The sequence below is a fragment of the Seriola aureovittata genome, chromosome 2 (genome assembly GCF_021018895.1).
Source record: "Seriola aureovittata isolate HTS-2021-v1 ecotype China chromosome 2, ASM2101889v1, whole genome shotgun sequence".
In the NCBI taxonomy this organism is placed as follows: Eukaryota; Metazoa; Chordata; class Actinopteri; order Carangiformes; family Carangidae; genus Seriola; species Seriola aureovittata.
The window spans coordinates 1,147,079-1,165,317 of NC_079365.1; the positions used below are offsets into that span (position 1 = coordinate 1,147,079).

Genomic DNA, 18,239 nt, shown 5'->3' on the forward strand with positions numbered 1-18,239 from the left:
TGTGAGAGAGAGAGAGAATGGAGCTATTAAGTTTTGCAATTGCTACATAGCCAATGTAACCTTCAACAGCTGTTAACTTACCAGTAGGGCTGTCACCGTATCAGATTTGCATTACACAGCTATTGTGGCCAAAAGAATTCACAATAACGACATTATTATGGTATCTATACAACATTTTAAGAAAAAAAGGATATTAATGCTATCAGTCAAATAAATCTTTAAGGTTGTTTGTGTGTAGGCAGGTGGAGAGAGTCTGTGACCATAACTGTACAAAAGTGTAATATAATAATATCACACTGCTAAAGTAAAGGTCCACAAGGCCTAACATCTACCATAATGATATTATCATGAGCATTATTAACAACATATCAATATTTAATTTTTTAAATGTCTATCGCGACACCCCTACTTACCAGCCAACGCCTCAGTCATTGTTACATGTTGAATAGTTTATAATACATCCTTCTTCAAGGCAGACTGGAGTGAGACTACAGTGAGTCAGTATCAGAAAGTGACAAGATGGTCTGACCGGCCCCGGGCTAAGTGGTTAGCATGCTAACTTCAGTAAAAGAAGAGAAGTGATAGAAATGGAAGCAAAACAAGAGATGACATTGGGGTTGTTCTTCACCACTGCAGACAGCTCTTGGTGAGTAAAGGAATGAAGCTTTTCTTCTAGACTGGTACATATTACGTAAACAGCTGTTAATGCTAATGTTGTCTATATAGCAATATGAAAAACCTGCATAAAGCCCCTTTATGGTTCCCACTTCTTTCATTGAAGCTATTTGATGCTCACAGGAAGTGAAATGTCTTGATCATCATTTTATTTAAAATTTCCCAGAAGTCAGACTTTGAGTTTGAAAGGTAGCCACACATGAACAAACACATCCACATGAATGGATCAAATGATTTCTTCAGTAAATATTTAGGCTGTTAAGACTTTTACTCTGTTACTGTGTGATGTTACAGCTCAGCTCAGAGACTTTTATTTTGTAGATTATGTTTCTGTTAAAAGTTCAATCTTTTTGTTATCATGCAGTCCAAAACTAGCTGGTTAGTTTTTGACTAACACCTGGTCTCAGTGTTTACAGTATGAAGAGGGACTGGTTCCCTGATTGTAAAAGGTGACAAAAAGTGCATTGTGCATTTTTTTCTACTAGGCAACCAAGATGGGCTCTCTGAACCATATATATTACAGAAATGATAATAGCTTAATAATTTAACGGATAAACAAAGATGGCGGTAGTTAAAGAGATGGACAATACAGAACTCTCCTGGTCATCCATAATCACATTTGAAATAAAAGAAGAAATTGTATTGAAGGAGGTAGTAAATTTGACATGAACAATTTTAAGTCTTTATATCCACACAAGTTGAAGTACAGTATATTATTTGTATATGCATTGGTGCCCACATAAGTTTGTCTCTATGAAATTGGGAGTTATCCGTGTAAAATGTACAACGTGTTCCTCAGAAAGAACTAAGTACCAGTATCTCGCGACTGTAAAATAAGTGCAATGTTTGAGTAATTTTTGTTGATCCTGGCGGATATGATGCCCAGAGCTGTCCCCTGCTGCTGAGCTGTAGTAAAAGCAGGAAGTAGAGGTGAACCATCTCACTCCTTTCATAATCTTCGGTGATGACAAAGAACCAAACCAGGAAGTGGAGCCAAAAGACGAAACATTAGCAGAGACACTTTACACGCTGTTTTCTTTATAGCACTTGTATTGTTTGAATGACGCAGACCAGACGTCTTGCTCTTTGGTGTTGGGGCTACATGACAGTCGTTCAAACAATCATCCAGCTGACAGTAAGAGAGCCCGAGTCAAGTCTGTGTTGTCGTGTATGAGACTTTTCCTCTCTTGACGGTGACGTTTCTGCTTCTGGTTCATTGGCCAACCCAGTTTTTTAATCCATAGCTGGACTGGGTTGAGCTCGGAGGGATTACGTCCCTTTAATTTGTAACGTCAAACCAGCTAAAACTACACTAGAGCTGGAGAGGAATCAGTTTTAAAACCAACACTTTAACGCTCTGGACCAGATTTTTCTCGTAGAAACAAACTGTGAGGGTTTGACTGTCACTGATCTGATCCCTGTGCTTCACTGTCTTTTCAGTTTAGGGTTAAACCCTCTTCACATTTTATCACATATAATTTACGCCATTAAAACGCTTTACCGTGACTCCTGATTTGAAAAACTAACACCGGAAGTACTGTGAGTTGTCATTGTGTACAGCCTGGCTCAGTTCGTGGCCGGCTCTCTGTCTGCTCTCCTCTCTTGACTTGTGAACCGTATGAGTCGCAGCTGACCTCCGGTCGATCCTGTGCGTCGGGTTTTCCCGCTTCATAACTACATAATTATGCAGCTCGTGCAGTGTCTCGGCAGCACGCGCGCTGCGTTTCTCCGTCTCCGCTCGCCTTTCACATACTGTGGAGCCAGCAGGTAGCCGGACAGGTGGGTCACCAGTATGCGGTCTGACGTGGAGTACAGCCCGGTGGGAGAGGGGCTGGGGATGCGGGACTTCTGGCTGTACGTGTGGCTGCGCAGGGCGTCGGTGATAGCGGCTCATGTCACCGGCTTGGGCCTGACCCTCATCATCTCCCTCCTGTCCAGACCCGGAACCAGTGAGTGAATCTTTGGATCTGGACCTGTGATTTTACCATCAAATCAAAACGACTGTCAGTACACCTGACATAGTTTTATCAGTTAATGCTTTATATTTGCCTTTATAGTCATTAATCTGGTTTATGGGTTATTAATCTATATCTAATCTAATAAATTAAATGTAATACGTTTTGTAATTAATGGCAAAGACCACGAGCCTCTTCATACAGCCTTAGACAAACTAAAATTAATGTATTCGCTTCCTTTAATAAAAAAAAAAACATCTAAACACATCTTAGAGATTCATAGGATCAATATTTGTGACATTGAACGCTTCACAGGCTATTTATTCAAGGTGTAACCTACTGCCCCTTTAAACATATCGTTTTCATTATCATTTAACCTTGGATGGGTCAAATGTCATCTAGTTCATTTCTATCTGCCAGTAAAGATGATCAGAGCATAAAGTCTTGTCTGATACAGAGTGAAATCTGATCCCACCGTTTGCTGTTAGATTCCCAACATTAGATCATTTGATAATCACTTCAGTGATCAATTTGTAAGCAGGTAATATAAGTTGGATAGAGACAAAAGCCCTGCTACTTATAGTTTTGGAGGACTCAACAGTTCTGTCACTAATGAACTTAGTTTTGAAGTTTTGAATAGTTTTGGACTGTAGAATGTTTTACTTGTGTTTCTTTTTGTTCCAGGTCTGTTTTCTTGGCATCCGGTGTGTATGTCTGTTGCAGTAAGTTTACAGTCCACCCATGATTTCACCTTCTCACACACACAGACACAGTGAAGTGAGTACACACTAGTACAGCATTATTTAAAAAAAACATGTGGCAAACACATCATCCCACATTCATCTTGTCATCAAATAATTTGCACAAATATGAAATAATTCAGATTTTTCCTAATTTTTTCATGATCTTGATAGAATAAATACTGTTATTACTAACGCGCAGCTACTGGCAGGTGTCTCAGTAATGAGGATGTGTATAAAGCTGATTAGATTTAGATTAAACAGTGATCATGTGACGCCTGTTCCTTTGCTCATACATAAATGTAAACTAATAAAAGCAGTAAATGCTTCATCAGTTGAGTGTGAACTCTCCTGTGAGCTCTGAACATACCTTTACTTTCACACCCTCTGCTCTTTGTGTCTCCAGCTTCTTTCCACTGTGAATAATAGATGGGAGGGGTTGGGAGGAGGCAGCGCTAACAACTGTGTTAGATATTGTGTTACACACTGACCTGGAGTGTGTGTGCTCATGGTGATGAAAGAACATATCACCAAGTGCATTCTGGAAACATCAGGCTGTGATTCACACACAGTTCTTAGTTTGATACATTCATCGTTGGTTTTGGTCTTTTTTTGTTGAGAAAAATATAGAACGTCACATCACTTGACAATTAAAGGATGACTCTTTTCTTTATTTCTTTATTACATTGTGTATTATTTTATATGCAGTATTATGATTGCTGAGCTCTCAGGATGCAGCAGTGTCACTTTATGACGTGATAAAACATGTGAACAGTTCAGACAGACTGAACAAACCCTCAGTTAGACAAAGACAACATACAACAGTGGTTGAATTATTACTCAGACTGTTTGAACCTTCTCTGATCACAGGTTTCCTGTACGACGAGGGATTATTACTGACAGTTTGACCTCTAAATAAAGCAGTGTAGACCATTGGAATAAACAGTTTGTTTACAACATGTCTCACTGCTTGTGTTTCTTGTACTGTCAGACTTTGTTGCAGCAATGTCTCCGTTAATTATTTTAATTAATACAATGTTTTCATAACCAATAGAAATGATGAAATCTACAACATCCCTATCCATCAGTATTTAATAATATACAGCATAACATGCTGTGGTATATGCACAGAAGATATTATTGTCCTACATGGGAACAATTTGTTTTGACTTCCTTTACACACACTCTTCTTCTCTTTATTAAAGCCTGTGTCTCTTGTCTCTCCTGCAGTATTGTCTGTGTATGACTGAGGGCATACTCCTCTTCTCAGCTGAGGGCTCTCCCTTCTGCTTCAAATCCCGGAAGGGTAAAGTCCGTCTCCACTGGTTCTGTCAAGCACTGGTCCTCATAGCTTCGGCCACTGGGCTGGGCTTCATGGTGGCCAGTAAAAATGTGTCAGAGCGCCCCCACCTGGTAACCTGGCACAGTCTGCTGGGCATCTGCACCCTGGCCACCACTGTACTCCAAGCTGCTTGTGGTATATGCATGATCTTCCCTAAGCTGCTGCGCCTCTCCTCCTCCCTGCCCAAACTGAAGCTGTACCATGCCACCTGCGGCCTGGTGGTCTACCTGCTGGCCACAGCCACCGTGGTGTTGGCCATGTTCTCAGACTGGTTCCAGGCCACGGTGAAAGGGATAGCCTGGTGGGCCTTCCTCCTGCTCCCCTTCTTCCCTGCTCTGGTGGTGATGAACCAGATCACTAACGCCTACCTGCCCCGCAAGAAACTCACCAGCTAGGAAGCACAGAGGACGCATCCAGCAGCCATATTGGATTTACACTGTGGTGGAAGTGAGAGGCCTCAGCTAAAGGCAAATAAACCAAAACACTAGTTAGTCCCATAGTAGAAGAACACAAACACATGGGCGTCTGTCTGAAACCACAAGTTTCTGAAGGGAAGTTTTGCTTGTCAACATGTTAGTCGGTTACTGGAGCCAGACAATCGTCATGCGGTGGAGCTGAGATTAGACCGCAAACCTCAAATACTTTGATCATTTGTTCCAACTAATGATTGATTTGTCTGCACAAATCTGTACCTTCAAATGATTTATCTGTTCACACAGATTACTCACTTTCTGCACTCATATGAATTAAGTCATTGTAGCAGCTGCAGTTTTCTGTGTCTAATGCAGAAACCAGAATCTTAACAGCAGCTGAGTGAACACATTTATTATATTTGATTAATGAATTGGGTCATTAGTATAATGAAGGGAGTGTTTTTGGTAGTTTTTGGGCAGACATTATTAGGGCTGCACAGTTCATCAAAATATCAAAATTGCAATATGGCCAAGTGTAATATCCAAATCACAGGAGCTGCATTTTTTTTTTGATAGAGGCAAAATGTTGTGGTGCTACAGAGATGTCCGATCTACAAATCATATTCTCTAGGAACACGATTGTTTGGTTCAAGACCAACAAAAATCACATCATCATTTTAAAGCATTTTCAGTGAAAATGAAAAAAAAAAAACATAATTTCAACTGAAATCATGACTCATAAAGCAATATTTGACAAACTAATCACAATATGAGTTTTAGCATGTTACTGAGCCCTAGGAGTTATTAACTTGAAGGTATGGATATTGTGTTCAGACATGTTGCCTCTGATACCTCCAGGACTCCTGAACTGCAGCTTTGAACTCTTTGGCATCTTCAAGCTCCAACTCCTGCTGGAATAAGAAACACATAGGAATTTAATGACACTATGCACAACATGTGGGCTGCTGTGCCAGATGTGAAACCCAGGACACAATAGAGGACGTTTTCCTGACAGACGCCTGGAGGCGGCGCCACAGCTGGAGCTGGCTGACACCTCTGAACCAGCAGAGGAATGTTTGCACTACATATGCAGAGACGCTGCATGTAGAGAGGTGTAGACCGGACAAAAAGTTCTGGATGATTCTATACCAGCTTGTCAATTCTATTTATTAATTCATGATATTTTTGTGTTGTGTCTGTTTTGGCTGCTTCCCAGTGCTACGTCAATCAATAACTTTTAACCTAACAGTGATTAGAATGATGACTGATATAATGTGAAAGCAGTAAAGATTGATCAGCCAGCTGCAGCCTCTTTCAGCTCGTTTGGTTTTATGACATGTCAGCTGTTTGACTCTCCACTCCCCGCTCAGCGCCACCCAGCAGTCAGACAGCGTTAGCAAGCAGCCAGTGAAAGAAATGCAATATTTAGCAGCTAAAGAGACAAATGTTTTCCTCAGGAGCTGGTGAGGAGGAAATCATAGCTAAAAGAAGACTGAATGTTGGATTTATATTTGTCACTTGGACATTAACACAACTCCAGATGAATGCTAATGTTGCTCTGTGTCTGCCGGATGGGTCATTATGGAGGCAACTGTTTGTTAAGATGTAAGCAATAACAATGTTATTGGGTGATGAAGGCAGTGTGGAGTGTACATTTCAGTTTTTGATTTTTAATAAATTTGCAAAAATTCCTAAAAACATGTTTTCACTTTGTCATTATGGCCGACTGAGTGTAGACTGATGGACAAAGATGTCAAGTCTATCCATTTAGTTTTTCACAATTGCTAGAACACATTTCTTGAAACCTTCCATGCATTTCTCAAAACTGTAACACAAAACCCAGCTGTGAAACTATATTCACCAGTCCAGTGCAGTGTGTTTTAGTGAAAATGTGTTTGGAGTTTTGTCAAAAGGTGAATTGAGATCTGAAACTTGTGTCTAACTGGTGAAAATAATTTATGGTTTTACCAAGACTGATTGATTCAATAAATGGGCCCAGGCCACTGAGGATTTGGTTCAGAGAATGGAATTTAGTGTTTCCTTAAAACTGTAAAATAAAACCTCCAACAGAATAAAGTGAAGGGGTCTGAAAATGAGATGCGACTATGTGAAAAACCAGCTCCTCTGGTTCATGAGCTTATAGTATGTTTTGTAATTCAGACAGACACACACACACACACACACACACACACAACACACACACACACACACACACACACACACACACACACACACACACACACACACACACACACACACACACACACACACACACACACACACACACACACACACAATGAGATCCAGTGTAGAAGAAACAGTCATAGCGGTTTCTACAGTTACAGCAGCAGAGAATATACCGCAATTCAGTTCAGCCACACGTACTTTCACGTTCCAGTGTCATTCTATAGAAGTTTGATCATACTCGATATTTTTCTCATTGTTGACAAGAAAACCAAAAGCAACAGTGATTATTTCCTACAAGCTTTTAATGTGAATCACAGCCTGATGTCTCTGATTCCTCTGAGCCATGGACTTTGTTCACACCACTTCACACCTGCATTAACATCTGTCTCACCTGATCACCAATGGTCAGCTCTAAGTTCAGGTGTGAACAAACCCAAGACGCATTGAGGACGCATCTGAGATCCGATCACTCAGACCACATTCAGAGGAGGCCTGGACCACATGACAGTGAGATCTGATCACAAGTGGTCCCTGCAGGTGTGAACTGAGCCATTGAGCTCCACTGTTTCCAAGCACTATTAAAACACACCATTTAGTCTCAGTTTCTCTGGGTCACATGTTCCTTCATCACCATGAACACACACGCTGGAGTTTATTCAGACTCACACACACACTAGGGCAACAAAAAAATTAATTTACATAAACAAACAGGACAACCATGTCTTGGTCTTCTTCAGAATGAATGGAGTTTGCTCAGCTGCGGTTGAAAGCTCACCAAAAAGCGAGTAAGATTGAGACTACTCATGGACCCTCACTGTGTCTGAGGGGAGCAGGCAGACGAGGTGTCAGTGTATTAGTGTTTGACTCTCATGCTCTTTGGGGACGCCCTTCATAAGGCAGCCTGGTCTCTGTACAGTAACTAATGTGAAACTCACATTTCATCACATTTATTTACAGCAAAAGACTTTGGTGGATGAAACATGAACACAACAGTCCACGGCCTGTGAACGCTGACAGTTCAGCCTGTGTTATTGTTAATGATCAGAGGAGACAGTGAAACCATAAATCTCCAGGTCCCAGATCCTCTGGTGGTTAAGACTGAGGGCCTGCTGGTTTGTCCTCACAGATGAAGGTGACTGAGTTGTTCAGCAGGTCGTACATGTTGACCTCCACCACCTCCGCTGATGAGCCGCCCTCTCTTCCACCTGCCAGAGCCACAAAAACCTGCTGGGTAGCTGCCAGCTGAGTCTGCTCCTCAGGGGTGACTGGCTCCGCCCCCTCCCCATCTGTGGGATCTGCTGAAATCACCTGATTGGACAGAGAAGTTGTATATTAAATAATTAAATTTATTTTAAAAGGTAACAGTGCACTACTCTGTCAGCTGAAACCTTGGCCACACTTACAGTGACATCACTGTTTGGGGGTGTGGCCAGCTCCTTGAAAATGTCAGCAGCAGTTTTCAGCTCTGTTTGATTCAGTGATGATTTCATATTTAAAAGAGTAAGATGACAGGACTCCCTCCTGGACCTCTGATCTGTGGACATGAAACACCTTGACTACACCTGACCAGAAAGATCGTGTGATATAACACTGTAGAGCGTAAACCATTCAGCTGTGGAAAGTGAAGGGATCCAACTGTAGACAGTCGGAAAAAAAGTGACTGATGAGTAATGTAAACTCAATCATTCATGATGTCTCCTGGGTCGTGGAACTCTCTTCTTAGGATGCCTTTATTTTTACATTTATCACCATAAACTCAGTGATGTTACAGTTATGACAGTCAGACGTACCTTTAGTTTTTTCTTACTTTGGTCACTAAGGTCTTTTGTGCAGCGGTTTAACTGACTGTAACTGATTCCTTGAGCGTAAGACTTAGATAAGGTAAAAACCTTAAATATTTAAGTGAACATTTTAAAGAAATCTTAAGGAGAGGACTTAAGGGTGTTTTGTGCAACTCTTTTTATTTTAAGGAAATCTTAACTCAGACTTTAAGGAAAACCTTAACTTAAGGTGTTTTTTGCACCCAGCCCCAGAGATACTGTACTTAAATAAATATTGTTCAATAACAGCCTCATTCATGAAGCAACAAACAAATGATTTCCTTATCGTAAGGGAAATTATGGACCTGAATGCACCAAGTTCAGAAACTAATTTGCATATGGTGATCTGATCAAAATGTGGGAACAACGGAGTCAAAGAGAACACGTATTATGCAATGTGTAAATGCAAATCTTCAGAAGTCATCATTCAGATCACATGTTGATACTGTGTGGAAATGTGCTATTACTCAACATGTACTGTACTTTCACATTCACAGTCAGATTTCACTTTGTTGCGCAGTTTTCTTCACCTATAGGTGATGTCAGATATTTAGGACTCTCAGATTAACATCTGTTTAACATGTGTTCTTCCAACTGAGGTGAACAGTGTTTTTCAGCTCTCACAGCTGAAGGCTGAAGTGACAAGCAGCAGCAGAACCTCTTACCGTGTGGGAGGTGGAGGCCTGCTCCTCCCCAGCCTCCTGCTCCTCCTGTGTGTCCATGTGGCAGGAGAACAGGTGCTCCTGCAGCTCCAGCTGTGTGCTGCAGACCAGGGAGCAGAGGAGGCAGCTCAATGCCTCACTGCTCTGGCCAATGTGCTGGCTGCTGACGTGTTCCTGCAGCTCCTCCTCTCCGCCCAACACGGCCGGGCAGCATGGACACTGCACCGCCGCCGCCGCTGAGCCTGGACGACGAACACACAGGATCAGTGAAAACTCTCAGAAAACCTTCCCTGCCTTCCTCTCTGAATGCCAAAATACCAGGATGAACCCCTGAGGATGAACAAACTTTAAACATCTGCAGAAACATCATCATTTAAAATCCATGTGGTGATCAGCACTGACTGTGCAACTAGAGGATCAACACTTCAAATTAAAAACAAAAATTCTACATCAGTGGTTTTTTGATGGACCAGCCACAGGCTAGTGCTACATCCAACAATGTAAATGACTGACTGAGTGATAGAGTTACACCATTGGTCGGCCAAATGTTGGACTTTTCCCATTGGCCGTTGCTCTTTCAAAATGATTTGGTGTGAACAATTTCTATTACATCATCAGGGGGCATCTCCAGCTGATCAACAACAGTTTTCAACTATTGTATTTCCTCAAAAAGTGGGTGGGGCCTTTATTTACCTCAACTGCAGAAACTAACAGGTGTTAATGTCTCTCCCTCTGTTTGATATGTATAACTGGTCAGAGCAGTATTTTGGTATGATGCCTCCTTTTTGATCCACTCCCATTTACCATGTTAAAGTTACCACATTACACTGTTAATACAAACTCAACACTTCCTGTAACTGTTTCAAATTAAAAGCCCTCTACTGTTTCAGTGGACAGAAACGCTTTATATCTTTACAGAGCTTTTATAACTGTGCTGCAGTGAGAGTAATGTCTCATTTCCAGTTGCTGGTGTTTTTGTTGTTTACATGCTATTCAGATCTGCCACTTTCTTTTGCAGTTAGCAGTTAGCGACTGCCTCTCTCTGTCTCTCTCCTGCTCTGCACTCTGTTCCTTTGCCTCTTTCAGTGATAACGGTACATGTAATAATTGTAGCTTATTTGTTGTAATGGAGGCCAGGTTGAATTGGAAGTGTGACTCTGCACCATGGAAGCTCAATGGTTAGCCGCTGTATTTAGCCAGCCCCCAGTAGCCGGTGTGAGCTAACGCAGTGTGGCTGAAAGCCAGGGTTGCACAAAATAACAGGATTATATGGATGAATTTATGAAATGAAAGAGGTAGAAATGTACATTATGCTTAACTGTCTGCACATTATATGACAGGTAGCAGGAGTTTATCCACCCTGGCTCTTTTCCTGGCCTTGATTTGACAGCCAGTCTTAATTTATCTGATTTATGAAGTCTGATGTTCAACTCAACTACAGTCAAAATCAGCACCTACAACATCACGTCCCTCTCAAGACAGGATAATGCAAATAGGAGCTTTAAAGAAGAATATAGAGCTAAGTGTGTGAGTATTTCTGAATCTTTTATCCGCCTCACATTGTGAGCCTGTGTTAAAGCTCCTGTCCTCACCTTGGTGCTCAGAAGCTCGGTGTTTGGCCACACTGGTGGCGCTCGGGAAGAACTTGAAACAAACATCACACTGGACCAGGGTCTTGAGCTGACGGGTGTGGCTCGCAAACACATCAGGGTGGTTGGTCCTGTTATGGTACCACAGCCCTGACAGTTGCTATGGCAACGGAGAGAAGACATACATCACACTTTTCATCTGATATCCTGACTTTGGATGTGAACCTCTTCACCGCATCCAGACTGAACTTGGTCCACATCAGAGGACTGAACTCAAACTCATCATCACCTCAGACCTGTGAAGCCGGACAAACTTGTCCTACCTGATAGGACTTGTTGCAGAGTTCGCAGCTGAAGGGCTTGGCTCCAGTATGTGTGCCTTTGTGTTTGTCCAAGAGGCCGGCACTGGTGAACACTTTGTTGCAGGTGGGACACTTGTGGAACTCCTTCGGGTGGAACTCCTGGATGTGCTGCCGATGCTCATCCAGCGAGGAGAAGCTGAGGCAGCACTTCTGACAGTCATGAGGCTCTGACAGGTCTGACAGATGGCAGGAGAAAGAACACAACATGATGTCACATCATGTTCATTATTAGAATGTTTGATTCTTTCACCACATTTGTACTTATTCTCCACATGTGTCTCTTCTTACTGTGGAAGGTGTGCAGGTGGACAGTCAGTCCACTGGCCTGGCTGTAGCCTTTACCACACTCCCGACACACATACGGACGATCACCGGTGTGTGTTCGCACGTGACGCGTCAGCTCAATGGACTGGGCAAAGACGGCCTTGCAGTACTGACACACATACATCTTCCCTGAACACAATAAAGAGAGTGAGTCTGAACAAACTGGACAAGAGGAGACTGTGATGCTCAGTGCAAAGATTCAGGTTTAACAAAAATCTAAAAACTAACAGAAACATTTTCTTTTTTTGTTACCACTCAGGAGTGTGTGTGTGTGTGAGTATGTGTGTGTCTCACCCTCAGAGTGTTTCTTCTTGGTGTGGTATGCGAGTGCAGCAGCCACACTGAAGGTCATGTCACAGTGTTTGCAGTGGTAGGGCTTCTCTCCTGTGTGCAGCCGCATGTGATTCTTCAGAGACGAGTTGGCACCGAACTTTGCGCCACATTCCTCACAAGCAAACGGCTTTTCTTCAAAGTGCTCTGTCCGTTTGTGGTAAATCATTCCTGAAATACAACAAGAGGGAGCACAAACACGACACAGTCGTCTGACTTTAACAAAAATCTGTGTCTGTACAACTTTCAGAACTGAGTTTACACAATCACCTGCATGTAAATAAAATGAATAAAGTAATACAATTCTGGAAGTGTCTCCATCTCCACACAGGATGTCTGGAGCTCAGAGTGACCATCAGGTTAAGGTCTCCTCTCTTCTCCCTGACGTCTCAGTTAGTCTGGGTCCAGCTCTAGAAGAGTCCTGGTTGTTCCAGACATCTTCCATCCTCCATTTACCTGATGGGTGGGCGAAGGTCCGTCCACAGAGGTCACAGGCCACCTTCTTCTTCACACGTGTGGTGTTGCGGTGAGCTTCGGCCCGGTGGCGCTGCAGGGCCCGCTGATTGGCCAGCTTCTTGGGGCACTGTGGACACTGCTGCTCACATTCCTGGGACATGGGGCAGCGCTTCACGTGGGCCAGCATTCGACACTTGTAGGCAAAACCCTTCTTACACCAGCGACAGGAGAAAGGCTTAGAGGGGGAGGAAGAGGAGGAAGGGGGAGGGGAGGAGGAGTCTGTTGAAGCTTTTATATCTTTGTCTTCATCTTCAGTCTCCTCCTTACTGTTTTCTTCCTCTTCCTCCTCGCCCTCCTTCTCTTCACTTCTGCCGTTCTGTTGTTCTGAGTCAACTGTGAAATAGAAGAAAACCAACATATTTAACCCATGAGAAGACGTCCTCTACCACAGAGTCACATCATGTACTCTCTTACCTGTGCCTTGGCCTCTGTTTGGCTCCTGTGTGCTCCTCTCCACCTCCTCCAGCAGAGAGACCAGTGATGGGAGGAAGGAGGAAGGAGCTTTCTGCTGGACGCTCCGGAGCAGCGTGACGAGCGATCTCTCACTGAGCTGCCCCTCCCTCATTCTGCTCATCAGTGTCTCCAGCGCTGAGTGCGGATCTGCCTCCTCACAGCACTTACACACAACCTAACAGGGGGAGACATGTGTCTTTATTTACCTCAACCACAGAGAGAATGAGCCTTAACCTGAGAAAGTTTCACATCAGTGATGGGCCTTTATCATCTCCTAGCAAGAAGTCTCAAAGTTTTCTGATCTGCTCTGTTCCTCTGTGCTTATTTGTTGTCACTAATTTCATCAGTATGACAAGAGTCATATTCACCATACTGCAGAAATACTCAAATACATTGACAAATTATTTTCAGTTGCTTCCATATTTTTTTTTCGTTCAGTGTTAAGTTGTGTTTTCTGATGTGAAATATGGAGAACCACAGGGCTATGTTCTTGGTTCTCTGCTCTTCTCTCTTTATGTTTCACCACTTGGTCAAATTTTTCAGTCATGGAAGTAATTTCCACTGTTACACTGATGATACTCAGCTGTATCTTCCTGTAAAAAATGTTGACCATTCTCAAATGATAAAATTACGGCTGTTTGTTCTAAAACTAAGTTTCTGGTCATTGGCCCGAACCGTCACAGACACCAGTTTGAAAGTCACAGTAACTCTCCACGACTTTGTGATTTCTCAGAGTCCGAAAGCAAAAAGACATCACCAAGACCGACAATTTTAACACTGGTCTTTTCTTTCATGTAGCACAGCAGATGCTGAGACCCTAATTCACACCTTTGTGTCATCTAGACTGGATTATTGAGTTTGTAAGTAAGTTTTGTTTTCTGGCCTTACATATGCTAGTAAGAGAGTTTTAATTAAATTCAGAACATTTGACCATATTAGACCAGTTTAAGCTTCATGTACAATCAGGCTTTAAGATGCTTTTAATAATACACAACAACTTACAAATCCTCCTAATCTCACATGCTGTCACATTTTTTATCCACGGTTTCATCAACTTTTTATCAATTGCCAGACAAAAGATTTTACATCCACAACTATTTTTTCACACTGTAGTAATGTTGTTCCTCACAACATTTTACTGCCACTACTCTGTGTATTTCTTCTGATTTCTGTGAATTAGACCCAGTACTGACCTTTACCACATTACAATACAATGTACTTACTGAATTCAGACATTGTGTCGTGGCTTAACAAACATGGCTACTGTTCACAATGGACTTGAAGTCAGATAATCCTACTTCTAAAATAAGTACTGGAGTTAATTGGATGTAGTTGATCTGAGTGAAGATGGAGAAATGTGAAGAATACAGCAGAAAGGCAGAGAGCAGCAGCTGCAGGGACATACACAAGTGGTTAACAGGTGTAAAAAAGAACAAATATTTGTTCAGAAAAACTTCCTGGAAAACCATGTTATGTTTAAAGATCAAGTAGAGAAAACAGGGGCGATGTGTGCTACCTGTCTCTCCTGCTCTTCCAGGCTGCTCTGTGCTGCCTGGCTCAGCAGCTCCAGGACAGAGGACATGCTGCTGAGGAGCTCCACGAGCTGTAAGGAATGTTCCAGAAGACCAGAGGCAGACTCACTGGACACCTTGTCTCCTGTGCTGCTGTTTTCTTCCACTGCACTTTCTGAGGATTTGGCTTCTTCAGGCTCTGTGTACACACCATATGAAAACATGGAGCCTGTTAATACAGTGTTGTTATTCGACTTTGACACGTAAGCAGCTGATACTGACCTGGGGACTCCTCAACACAGGTTCTTTTACATGGTGGTTCGTCTGCGTCGTCACCGTCTCCCTGACAGTCTTCCTCTTTCAGCTTGGCCCTTAGCTCCGTCTTGTCTGAAGCAGAGTCATCCTTGTTGGATGAGGCTGAACCTTCAGGGTTCACAGTCTGGGCTTTGTGGATCATGCTGAGGTTTGATCTCTGTGTCGAGACGACTGGGACCGGGACCTGGGGCTGCTGCTTCACAAGGCTGGTGAGGACGTTTTTAAAGCCAACGGCCACATCGAACATCTGCAGGTTGTCTGCGGCAGCGACAATGCGACTGACGTTGTGTTTGCCCATAGGAAGCTTGCCAGTGTAGACCATGTCCAGCAGACAGCCGAACTCCTGCGAGGAAACCACAGCCGTGTCGATGGAGATGGTGTCAGAGCTGTCCAGGAGAGACCTGACACAGACCAAGATGATTTTATTTCTGTAAAAGCTCCAGTTAACAAAAGTCACAGGTGATATCCCACTGGTTTTCAAACTTAGACACCAACTGAGTCTCATTAACTAAGAAAATATTAAGCAAATAAATTGGTAATGAAAATAATCATTAGTCACAGTCCTACATGAGGCTTGCTATAAGCTGTATAGCTATATAAACCTGAGTCGTTTTGGAATTTCCCCTCAAAGAGCTGAGAAAAAGTATGAAGTGACTCGTCTCAAGACTTTATACTTGGTTTGACAGGATCTATTTAAATACTGTATTTACCACAAAAGTCTGCGCATCGCAGGTCAAAGTTTAACAACCCCCCCCCCCCCCCCCCCCCCGCTCTGCACATCATGGACACGGAAAAGCAGTTTTTCAGTGATAATGAGAATAATATGCTTTTCGACTAAAACACTACTACTACACCTACTATTACTACCTGATGAGATCATCATCAATACCACTTTCATTCTTGTGCAACATATTTATTTAAAGCTGTGCAGGAATGACAAACCCTCACTGGTTAAAAGGGATAAATGGAAGTCTTATTATTTATTGTAGGCTAACAAGCTAACTGTGTCTGTTCTGTTCAGTCGTCCATGTATGGACTTTCTGTCTGTGTTTACTGAGTTTAATCTTATGTTTTTTGACGAATGATTTTAAAGTTTGTACCAAAGTAAGTTATAAAAGTTAAAAGAAACATTGTAATGCATATAACAAAGTTCAACTTGTTCAAATCCACAGGAAGTACTGTGATGGGTCTGGTCATCATGTGAACTTTGAGTTAAAACTTTATTATTTTGTTTACAAGAATGATCTTTCATGCTTGACTTCACCTCTATTAACTTGAGACCATATTTTGATTAATCTTGAATGACATGAGACCTGAGTTCCGGCCCATCAGATATCTAACTTTAATAAATCATATTCACACTACCTGAAGAGCATGCTGGAGGCAGCCAGCACCAGTTTGTGTGCCCGGTGAGGGCTGTCTCCCACCAGGATGGTGCAGTCACAGAACTGGCCCTCCTTCCTCAGGGCCCACAGCTGCTGCATTAGCTGGCTGCTGTAGTTGGGTAGCTCCATCATTTTATCTCCTGGTGCAGAATGATCTGCTCTCTCTTTATGGAAAAAACATAATGTCAAACTCAGTTGAGAAACTGACAGTTGATTCATGTACAGTATTGAAGGTAGCCACAATACTGCACATATCATCTTGTGGATGTCCTAATAGGACAGCTTAGACTTAGCACAGAGCAGCTCACACTGTGTGAACTGGTTTATGGTTGATGCTACCAGCATCTGTATTCTACAGCAGGTTATGGAACCAGGAAGAAAAGAAGTGCTTGAAGTTTGAACTGTATTTATGTAAGGTGGCTGTTGAGTTATGTGCCTGCAACAATCAAATCAATATTAAAATGTGTCATGTCAGATACTGCTTTGTAAGCTACTGTCAGTGGTGCACGTTTTATTAGCAGCCGACTGTTTGCTTAGGTTAATGTACAGGTTTAGGTCACTGATGTTCACTGGGTCTTCAGTCAATATAATACACTAGCTAACCAGCTCTAGCAGGATAACAACCACTAGCTTTAGCTACACATGCTAATGCAATCTAGAGAAGATAAATAATATGAAGTCGGTGAAGCTCGTTGGGAAACAAGAGCAGTTTTACTCTGAATAAACCCCCTGACAGTCATCCGACATGCAGCTTCCAGTCAGTGGGTGTCTTTACCTTGAGTTATTCAAACGATCCGTCTCTTTATTTAAACTTCTTTGCTGAACAAATCAAGTGTGCGCAATAAAGCTTAGCCGTTTTGAAAATGGCGTCAAGCGGTACGACGACTAAATGGGGACGTTTCCGGTGATGGAACAGTCCGATACTATTCCAGTTTGCTCTTCAATCTGTCCTAACATTATGTATTAAATATGAATCTGTCCGGTGAAACTGTTCCATTATTTAATCCCAGACACATTAAGGAAATTACGCCATTTTATCCACTTTATTCCAGCAATGACGGCTGCGTTCAACCAGCAAGTAGCTATCAGTGTTAGCAACGAAGCTACGAGGAGCGCTAACTTAGCAGCTTCCTCTACCAGGGAAAATAGTTTACAGTAATACTACAGTTAATGTAAATTATGCTGTATGTTAAAAAAAAGAATAATCATTTTGGTCATACTAAAGGGTAGGGGTGTTACAAATAATGAGGTCTTGTGACAAAATAAAACGAAACCAAATATGAGACATAGTGTGTTTTTCATATTCAAATGATAATGAATGCTTTAACCAGCTGAGCAGAGGAACCTTGGGGCAAAAATCAGGTGTGGGCCTTACTGCTGTCCCTCTGTCCACTGTGCATGTGTCCTGTCATCTTCAAGTAAACTAATGAAACATATAGTTGAATGCAATGGTGCACCTCTATTGCTTAGGGGTTCATTTATACCACTATGAGCTGCAGTGTCCTCTGGGACCCTGCTTGCATTTCTCTCCCTAATTTTCTGTCTTCTTGCCACCATGTAATAAATCCCCCAAATATTTGAATATACGCTGTGATCACAATATACATTTGTTTCAATAAAAAAGTCATTACAATTTTTTTTCTTACTCAAGCTTTGCAGA

The 18,239-nt window shown here is 42.3% G+C and overlaps 2 protein-coding genes across 3 annotated transcripts; one reads left to right on the top strand and one right to left on the bottom strand.

The window, feature by feature from the left end:
• The first annotated feature begins 796 nt into the window (after window positions 1-796).
• On the top strand, window positions 797-7,140 carry LOC130161019 (probable transmembrane reductase CYB561D1). Of its 2 annotated transcripts, XM_056363941.1 has the most exons (3): window positions 797-2,624; window positions 3,315-3,352; window positions 4,601-7,140. In XM_056363941.1, the coding sequence occupies exons 1-3, from the start codon at window positions 2,468-2,470 to the stop codon at window positions 5,105-5,107; spliced, it is 702 nt and encodes a 233-aa protein (XP_056219916.1). In that variant the 5' UTR covers window positions 797-2,467; the 3' UTR covers window positions 5,108-7,140. The 2 variants fall into 2 exon arrangements, with proteins under 2 accessions (XP_056219916.1, XP_056219924.1); XM_056363949.1 differs by lacking the exon at window positions 797-2,624 and having other exon boundaries at window positions 3,315-3,407.
• Window positions 7,141-7,369: 229 nt separating this feature from the next.
• Window positions 7,370-17,653, bottom strand: zbtb40 (zinc finger and BTB domain containing 40). Its single transcript, XM_056385576.1, has 12 exons — window positions 17,355-17,653; window positions 16,560-16,743; window positions 15,162-15,595; window positions 14,885-15,078; window positions 13,330-13,543; window positions 12,856-13,248; window positions 12,364-12,570; window positions 12,034-12,198; window positions 11,707-11,921; window positions 11,387-11,543; window positions 9,798-10,036; window positions 7,370-8,620 (listed from the first exon to the last, which is right to left on the bottom strand). Exons 2-12 carry the CDS (start codon window positions 16,709-16,711, stop codon window positions 8,405-8,407), a joined length of 2,586 nt encoding a protein of 861 aa, XP_056241551.1. The 5' UTR covers window positions 16,712-16,743; window positions 17,355-17,653; the 3' UTR covers window positions 7,370-8,404.
• Between the last annotated feature and the right edge of the window lie 586 nt (window positions 17,654-18,239).